This window comes from Trachymyrmex cornetzi, unplaced genomic scaffold, assembly GCF_001594075.2.
Source record: "Trachymyrmex cornetzi isolate Tcor2-1 unplaced genomic scaffold, Tcor1.1 scaffold26, whole genome shotgun sequence".
NCBI classification, from domain to species: domain Eukaryota; kingdom Metazoa; phylum Arthropoda; class Insecta; order Hymenoptera; family Formicidae; genus Trachymyrmex; species Trachymyrmex cornetzi.
The window spans coordinates 1238089-1248622 of record NW_017297270.1 but is presented as its reverse complement, the minus strand read 5'-3'; the positions used below and the strand labels follow the sequence as shown (position 1 = coordinate 1248622).

Sequence of the window (10534 nt, the reverse complement as noted above, 5' to 3'; positions counted from 1 at the left end):
CGGCTTCTCGTGTCACATTCAATTAATCCGCGAGTTGTTGTTGAGTTTGAGCGTCATCCTCATCCAACAATGCTTGCAATTCGCTGTCTTCAAATTTTTTCGGTGGTTTTCCATGTTCTTCGTTTCTCACGTAAAATCGCCACTTTTGAATTTTTTAAACCACTCAAAGCACTGTGATTTACCAAGAGCATGCTTACCGTAAGTTTCGACAAGCATTCGATGCGATTCTGCAGCAGTTTTCTTCAAATGGTAACAGAAAATCAATGCTGTCCGCAAATCATAGTTTCCAGGCACAAAATTCGACATGTTCGACGCTATTACAAACTATACTGTTGTATGAAACTTGTATAAGTGTATGAGTTGAAAATCTTTGTCAGATGTCAGAACAAGGAAATGGCGTCAATGACGCGGTCTGACGGCAATTACATTGACAGCTATGGCCATCTATTGGTAAATTCCGGTTTCATATTTACATACCTGATATTATTGATAATATTACATTGTTTTACATATTTGTAGTTTCCTAAATAAGTTTCATACATATTTTTTCTTTTTTATTTTTTTTATAATACAATTTTAAGTTTAAAATAAGGATGCAACGTAAAGCAGTAAAGCAAACCATAAGCTAATCTTTATAGTCTTACGTTATTAGTGTCAAATGGTCCTATCAGAACTGATATTTACGGAAAGCTCTTAAAAGAAGAAACTGTAAGTTACATGTTTGTATCTTGCAAAACAATATAAAGTATACATATAAATTAATAAAATATATTTTGTATCAAAAAGAAAAAATTCTTACAAAAAATCTTATATGCATTCACACTTGTAGGTAGGAAAGGAAAAAATAAGAATATGTTACATTACTGACTATATTGTATTTTGAGGCTTATTTTTGCTTATTTTATGAACAAGTTAATTATTGCAGAATTGCAAACAGTATTATAAAAACTGCTTATTATTTGATAGAAGATACTTCCTAAATTTATATTTATATTTCTAAAGTTTTATTTTTAGATTTTGTTTAAGAAATATTGTCTAAGCTGATGTCGGTGGCCTTCCTCTATAAATAACAAAAATTATAATTTTTGGAATCTGTAAAATTAGAAACAATAACTTCGTAGTTCCTAGTTATTTTTTATTTTGCTTCCTTTCTCTATTTTCATTCTGAAATTATCACGTTTTCTTCTAATTTAATTGTACAAAAAATTACATATGACAGTAATTAATATTGTAAATGAAGCGAAAAATAATACTCTGCATTATATTTTGCATGCGTTCAGCTTTTCTATCAATTACAAAAGTAAAAGTATGTTGTACAATTTGTTGATTGTTAACACGTTGAATGCCACGCTGATATTACATGACTTGCTCAAGACACCAACATAAATCTGCTATCATGCGATACATATATACAATAATATTTACGCATACATTTTATATAAATAAAACTATTTTTATATATTCTATACTGCATTAATTTCTTTGCACTATTGTAATAACGATGGTAATATTGAAAAATTTAGAAATATCGACATTTATTCGAATTATGTGTTTCCATTAATTTTGACATTGCCGATCATCGGTGCTCCTCACGGTGCTACCTACAAACTAAGTGCCGGTCATAGCATTCAACGTGTTAAAGATTCAATATTTAATAAAATTGAAATGAACGTTTATCTTAATACAAATTTAAACTTTTTGAAAAAGTGGCTTAATAATATAAATATACAATTTTCTTATTATAAAATGGAATCTGGAAATCCTACGTGTGCCAGACAACGATCTATATAAAAAAAGGTTTCCAACAATAATTCTGAATCGACAATTGAATTTCTTATGAAATTTTATAGAGATGATCGAATTTTAACTTGCACTAAACGAGAGCTTAACATCGAATTAAAGAAATATGTAGAAGACAATTATATTTAGAGTGATTGTAACATCTATACGCTATTGTACTGATGATAGTAAAAAATTGACCGAAACGTCTACAAATTTTATTATTTAATATACTAATTTAAAATACATCACTTTTTCTCTCTTGTAATATCTAGAGTTATGGTGCTCCTTAATTGTATGTTTATTAAACCACCTTCAAAAAGTTTAAATTTGTTTATACGCGAGCATTAAATGCGTGATAAATTCTCTTATTCTGATATTGTTCTTTGAATTTATTAGGATATATTTCGGCTTCAAAATTTGTCTTCTACTCAAAGAATGCATGAAACTTATAAAAACCAATTTAAAATTAAGGACAAGAACTTATTTCCTGAAAACATGTATTAATGAAGATCTAGTCCCAGTTACGTATGATTCTTGCGCTATGAATTAAATCGATTTGATGTCGATTCTATTATCATTTCTGACTGGGTTAATGGTATGCAACTGGAACAAAATAACCAAATCGTGTCCTTTGATATAATGTCTATGTATACAAATATTCCGAATGAATTAATATTAAAGAGCATAGAAAGAAGATGGAACTGTATTTGCAAAAATACTGCAATATCAATTAATAAGTTCATAATAGCAATATCAATTATTATGGATTCTACTTTTTTCAAATTTAATGACACAATTTATAAACAATTCTTTGGTTTGCCTATGGGTTCTCCTCTTTCTCCTATTTTAGCTAATATTGTTTTACAAGACTTCATCAAGACATATCATTCGAATGTAGTTTACAAAATAAGTTGCCTTGATTGCAAATTTTCATATGTTGGGCAGACTAAAAGGAAGCTTAACATTCGTATAAAGGAACATAAATCGAATATCAAAAGACCTGAAAACACAATGTCTATAATTTTCCATCACCAACTTGATTATAATCACAACATTGATTGCATAATGTAATGATCCTTCATTCACAACAGAAGTCATACTTCAGAAGATCAGTCTTAGAGATTACAATATAAATAGATTAAATAGATTAAATTCTGGAGTAACCATACAAAGTGATACAGGTCGACATTTCTAGATATATATATTTGCCTCTAATTAACAAATTCCCCTTCCTATTACAATTCCGTCTCACACAAGTATAAAGGACTGACATAGTGTACTTAGTATCTCATCTTCTGTCAAAAAGAATTCCTTTATCATCATATCATTATAATACTTACACAAATACATGTACATTATACAAAAATTGTGAGGATCTTTGTTCACAAACACAGGTATGTTTTATAATTATATTAATTTACAAGAAATTTTAATCTATAACAATAGTTTTTTTAATAATAAAAAAAAATTTTTTTTTATTATAAAATAGAATCTGGAAATCCTGTGTTTGCTAGACAACGATCTATATAAAAAAACATTTCTAACAATAATTCTGCACCAAGACGATTGAATTCCTTATGAAATTTTGTATGGATAATCGAATTTTAACTTGCACTGAACGAGATCTTAACATCGAATTAAAGAAACACATAGAAGATAATTATATTTAGAGTGATTGTAACATCTATGTGCAATTGTAATGATGGTGGTCAAAAATTGACCGAAACGTCTACAAATTTTATTATTTAACGTATTAATTTAAAATACATTACTTTCTCTCTTATAATATCTTGAGTTGTGGCTGTATGCTCGTTAATTGTATGTTTATCTTAATACAATTGAGCAAAGTATCTTACTACATCTTAGATGCTCTTTTTTGTTTTTACTATTAAACACCATAGTTTAAAAAAGAATATAACCTATTACAGATTTTTATAGATTTCTTTCTGTTTGTCTTAACAAATATTTCATTTATATTTTTCAGTTTTTTCAAAAATGATCACAAAATCGATACCCGAATGGTTTGCCAATAGAAACATTCTCGTCACTGGAAGTACTGGATTTATGGGAAAAGTTCTAGTCGCCAAATTATTGCTAAGTTGCCCCGATATTGGAGATATCTTTTTATTAATTAGAAAAAAGAAATGCCTTGACTCGTATACAAGGTTGCAGCTTTTAATACAGGTATGTAACAAGCAACAAATTAATAAAAATAAGACAGCATCTCAAAACATTAGAGGAAATAATATTTTTAAAATTCTGATTTTTTTAAGTCGCCAGATTGGCTATATTAGAGGCGAGAATTGACATGCAATAAATTAATTACTAGATAGTTCATGGGACATGAGTCCTCTACAAAATTACAAGTAATCAGTTACTTTTTAAATTAAATTACACGTTTAATTGACAATCAAAATTATTGAATTCAATTAAACATCATTCTATTAACAATTGATTTGTGCAAATTCAATTAAAATTAAATTTTCGATTGACGATTGATTCAAGCGGAGTTAATTAAAAGACATTTAATTGAAAATTGAAATGGGCGAATTGAATATCATTTAATTGACGATTAATTCAAGCGGAGTTAATTAAAATTCCTTCAATTGACAATTGAAGTGGAAGAATTCAATTGAACATCATTTAATTGACGATTGATTTAAGTAAATTTTATCAAAAGACGTTTAATTGAAAATTGAAATGAACGAATTCAATTGGACATCATTCAGTTGACTAGAGTTCTTATGATAAGGAGTCTGGCCAATTTTCTAGTTCAACAAAATTTACATGGAAATGTAAATAAAGAAAAATCTATCACAATTTCGTTGCGAGCAAGTCTAATGAGCTTTCTACAATAAGCCATTATCTAAGTCTTAAGCTATAAGAAATTAACCAATCACTGTTGAATATAAGAAGAATAATCAACTATAATTGATCACACACGCACACACGCACACATGCATACACACACATACACAAATACATACACATATAACACGGTATTTTCATATAGACTACGTTTTCCATTTTCGAATGGTTTAAATTTTAAAGACTTAGGCCCTGCGCACAATAGAAGGAATAAGGAATTAGGAATAAAGAATAAACGATTTACCTATTTTTCACCAATCACGCTCTGTATCAAAGCGCCGGTGTCTGTGTGAGAATCCGGCTCACTACTTACCCCTGCATGGAGAAAATTTTATATATTAAGTTTTAATATAATTTTAAATTACACTTTACTATGTCTTGTATTTTCGTATGAACCCTCACAATATAATTCCGACTTAACTTTTACTATGGTAATACAATTTTTATCACATAAATAAAGTAATTATTTTGTTAAGCCATATTGTAACATGAAAACAGTTAATTTTTACTATGGTACGCAAACAAAATTTGCTAGGTATATATTTTTTACTTATCTTTACAATACTAATTTTCATTCGACAAGATTTGATTTTGTAATAAAAAATTTTTATTATAAAAAAGTGTAAAAATTACGTTGTATTGTTTACATAAAGACCGCAGCTACTACCACATTATAGTAATTTTAAATATAAAATTTTCTCCGTGTGTTATTCATAACTTCAATCTCCCATGTATGAAATGAATCTCTTATTCAAAATCCGAGAAATTTATCGATATTTTATCATGATGCATCTTTGATAACAGAACAGAATATATTCATAATAAATATTTATTACTATTCTTTTTTTAAATGTTATATAAATATTTTACACATATTTTATATAATGCTTTATGCGAAATATTATTAAAATATAATAGATTAAATATTTCATGTAATATTTACGATAAATATGAATAAATATTTATAGTAAGTATTTACTACTTGGATTCTAATATCTTATTAAGTACTTCCATAGCATTTACTACGATATCTACAATAAATATTTCATAATATTTATAATAAATATTTATGATCTGTGCAATCTAAGGCCACAAAAATAATTACAAAATATTTAAAATAAATTTTATAAATATTTTGTAAATATTTTATAAATATTATGTGCTGTCTGGAAAGATATTTATAACAGAAGGTAGTTAAGAAAATAGTCTTCCAAACAAATACATATTATGTAAATACTCTCCGAGGAAAGAAATAAATACTCGATTTGAAGTGTTTCTTATATAAGCGCGTAGTATGTAAATAAAATCTGTCTATACGATGTTAGGGTCAGGGGAGAGAAAGGGAAAATTATCGCGGTATAAGTGAAGATATCTCTCGGCGCAAATATATGTGTCTAATGCCTAAGGTGGATAATTAAACGGGCTGCGACGTCTTCGAGCACATGCACATTTATCGCGTTAAAATAGCTTCGGCTGAGAAAGGTGAGGCAACACGGATACGTAACACACATTTTCTGATCACATCGTCGTGATTATTCTCGTGAAAGAGATTTATTATAATTCTAATGACTCTCTTCGCAGATTTTAGCTTTCGTAAGCTACTTATCGTCTCTTTAATGGCGATTTAAAGTGCACTGAAGGTTTAGCGATTGCGACACGCTGCACGCCGCAAACGTTAAACGCAATCGCTTCTCTAAACTTTAATGGATCCGTCGATTACATAGAATATAACGAAAGGTATTTATGTTACCAGCTTACATGTGGTAATCGAGGAATGTTACTGTACAGCAGTAATGTAAACGCGTCAACTTCTCGCGTGAGCTGTGAAGCAGCGAATATACTTCGATCCTGAAGGTCTCTTAGTTGTTATTACATGTATATCTTTATTTATGTCCTTCGCAAAGATAAGATACAATACACAAGATTTTCCACCTCCTTTAGATTTCTATAAAATTAATTTAAACAGAATAAAAATTGAGCGAAGAAATATTGAGTGATACGTAATTATACTACAGTGTGGCGCAAGAAAAATTATACCACTTATTTTACATACAACACATTTATTTTTAATAAAATTGATGCGGAACTGATATAAAGATAATTATCTTAAAGTTTGGAAAATTGTCGCTAATAGATAATGTGTTCAGTATGACTATTGTTTTACCTCTTGGACGCATGCCCTTTGATTATTCGACACAAATCTTCAAATAACGTACAGCACAATACGCTGTAAAGTGTAAACGAAAACATCTCCGAATCTCTAACACATTATATATTTTTGCAAAAACAGTTCAACTTTCACTTTATGCTCAACAATCAGTTATTCGTTATTGATCATTTCACAAACTGGTGTGTGTGCGTGTGCGCGCGCCCGCGCACCTCCGTCTAATTCCGACTTGCGATGCCACATCTAACGGAATTCCCACGAAGTACAAAACTTACTTACACAATTGCAAAACCATTACTCCACAAGTATAGTTTCAATGAGATAATTAAAAATATTTCGTACGCACATACACGCCACTCTATGTAAAGAAAAAGGTGATATTATGGCCAGTGTAGAAGTAATGATCCTTCTTAATATCTCCGCTATTAAATGGCAAATTCTAGTGATTACTCATAGAATTTTTTGTTCAGTAACTCGCTGTTACACCATGATGCTAATATATCAATACACAATAGCCAGCACTTATAACGCATTTTTACTTTCAAGCATATTTCGAAATGTTTTTAAGGTTAACATTTTTTAACATTTACACATATACTTTATTCTTCTTAAACTTGAGCGTGTATCACACGACTATATGTATATTTGAATATGTTGTTTGTTATTTAACATTTTATTTGGCTGTATAAGTTTTGAGCTGTGCAAAATAAACAATAGCATGGTATTTTGCTAATGTGGCTCCTTAAACGTGCTAATTGCTAACAGTCTTTTTTTTCAAGGTTTTCACATCAAATCAAAATAATTATTCCATAAATTGATTGTAGCTCTATTAATCTATAGTTTAAGTTATACGTACTTCAATTTCCCAAGGAATTCAAATAGATAGAAATAGATTCGTGTAGTTATTGCCGAACCTAAAATTCTTATTTTTCGGATACTGGGGTGTTAATTTCCCACCCAATATATGTGTTATATTACAGTTACATTGTTGAGTGGGAAATTACAACTACATATACGTTACATATAATTTTGTGTTTGCTGGGTCTTCTCCTCTACTGATAGTATAAATTGAAATGAATCGTCGTACATCACCTCGACATCGATCGTAAGAAATTGTCAAATATTTCGTCATTTTTCAAGTAACCGTCATTGAAATGTAAAGAAGAGAGTTTGGTAAGAACTCGTATCCTTGAATTATGCGAAATCGATAGTCATTTTTGACTTTTCTCATTCGAATCCTTTTTGGAATACTTTATTTAGAAAAAATTTAAACAATAGTACTTTTTAGTTGAATTATCTGATGTCAGGACAATAATTGTGTACGTGTTTAATTATCAAAATGAAAATTAAATTAATCTCAAAACCACTCCATTAATTCAATCAATTATGAATATGTATCTTACCAACTTGTCCATACTAATCGCGTTGATTAACAGTTATGAATTAATCGAACATAATTTATCGTGAAGCATAAATTATCTCAAACAAATAAAAAAATTTCATTCATTGAATGGAAATTGTATTTGCAGCAAGAGCCATTTAGAATTCTCAGAGAAAAGTACCCGGAACGTCTGATGAAATTGATAGTTATACATAGTGATGTAACTGTCGAAGAACTCGCTCTATCTATTGCGGATAAGGAACGCCTCATGAATAATGTTTCCGTTGTCTTTCACATGGCCGCTAATGTCAGATTCGACATGTCATTGAAAACAGCCATTATGTTCAACACCATAAGCACTGTAAACGTCGTAACGTTAGTAAAACAGGTAAGAATATCCGCCATACTGATCAAGAATGAAGAGTGATGCAAAAAATATCAGTATACATATCAATTTTATTATATGCACATTAGTTTAGATTTTATAATGATCGAAATAGAAATTGACTGATATAAACACTAATATAAAACACATATAAACATAAAATTTTATGATAGTATCAACATTGCTGTATTGATATTATTATATATACACACAATTATTTTTAGATATATAATTAACATTATACTATTTTAGACTATTACAATTACAATTATACTATTATTACACAATATTAATTGACATATACTGTACCGTTTTTTACTTGTAACAAAGTAAGAGAATAGTAAACAAAGTATAATTTGTCTTTCAGCTGTCTTTACTCGAGGCGTTTATTTACATTTCGACGTCTTTTTGCCAATGTGGCGAGTCGGTGTTAGAGGAACGTGCTTATCAAACTAAAATCTCACCAGAAACCGTTATTCACATGGTCAATACGATGACGGATGATGCCCTGGAAGCAATGAGATTCAAATTATTGGGCGAGCAACCAAACACGTACGCCTACAGCAAAGCACTTAACGAAGATTTCGTGTCGAGATGTGGACTACCTGTAGGAATCATACGACCGTCGATAGGTAAAAAATTTCTTTCCTTAAAATGATTTTCAATCATTGGTAAAGAAAGTGATTCTATATGTATAAGAAATAAGTTGAAAATATAACAAAATATAAAAAGCAAATAACGAATCATACATGTACTAATTCTCCTCTTCCAGAAATCAATTTTACGAGCTACTTTTACATTCAATTTTTTCAGAAGAAATTAACCTTTGAATGAAAAGATTTATTCTATACTTTTAATTTATTTTTTCTTATTGGAATTGTCCACGTCTCATTTATATATTAATAAAATGTTGACAATAATCTGATTTTAGTGATAGCATCTTACAAAGAGCCCGTGCCTGGCTGGGTGGACAATATGAACGGCCCGACTGGATTAATGATCGGCGCGGGTAAAGGAGTGATACGATCTATGCTCTGCAACGCGGATTACATGAGCGATATAATTCCCTGCGATATGGCTATAAACGCAACGATAGCTCTGGCTTGGCAGGTCGGGACGGAGAAATCTACCAAGCCGATATTTTTAAACGCCACAGCGAATCAAGAGAATCCGATTTCTTGGGGTGATGCTTTAGAGCTCGGGAAGAAACACGCATTCGAGAACCCCTTTTCTCGTAAAAAATATTACAACGCTGCTCATAACAATATTGCACAAAAAATTATGTAATATATATCTAACATGCAATATTTGTTTTAGAACCGCTATGGTATCCCGGTGGAAGAATGACCTCCTCCAGAGTTTTACACTGGCTTGCCGTCATATTCTTTCAAACTATACCCGCCTATCTGTTAGACAGTCTACTTATTGTGACTGGAAATAAGCCCTTCCTGGTGCGAGTACAAAATAGAGTAAATGCCGGATTAGATTTGCTTCAATATTACACTATGAAGCAGTGGATCTTTCGGTAAAAAGTTGAATTTCTTTTTTAAATAACGTATCAATTTGATAAACTAATTAATAATCTATATTTTATATTCTGATATATGAATTTAATTACAGCAATGACAATCTGCGCGATTTGCAGCATCGATTATGTCCATCTGATAAAGAGATATTTTTCATGGACACGAAAGTTATCCATTGGAATGAATATATATTAAAATACATTTTAGGTACGAGACAATATTGCCTAAAGGATGATCCTTCGACATTGCCACGAGCGAGAAGAATCTTTACATATTTATATTTCGCTGATTGTTTGCTAAAATTAATATTTGGAATTTTCCTTGTTTGGATAATGTATACCTGGACGATCTCCGCTAAGCCTCTCGTAGCGATGTTAATTCAGTCAAGTAAATAAGTGTGTATAGTATACTGTTTAACTCTTTGC

At 30.1% G+C, this 10534-nt stretch overlaps 1 protein-coding gene across 2 annotated transcripts in view; it reads left to right on the top strand.

Annotated features, from left to right (window-relative positions):
- Nucleotides 1-10534, top strand: part of LOC108761714 (putative fatty acyl-CoA reductase CG5065) — a 19734-nt gene extending 9200 nt beyond the window's left edge. For both annotated transcript variants that reach the window (XM_018508411.1, XM_018508412.1), the window contains exons 2-7: nt 3767-3966; nt 8347-8586; nt 8951-9215; nt 9515-9817; nt 9901-10108; nt 10204-10534. In XM_018508411.1, the coding sequence (XP_018363913.1) occupies nt 3767-3966; nt 8347-8586; nt 8951-9215; nt 9515-9817; nt 9901-10108; nt 10204-10504 (1517 nt within the window). In that variant the 3' untranslated portion in view covers nt 10505-10534. The remainder of the gene's footprint in view (nt 1-3766; nt 3967-8346; nt 8587-8950; nt 9216-9514; nt 9818-9900; nt 10109-10203) is intronic.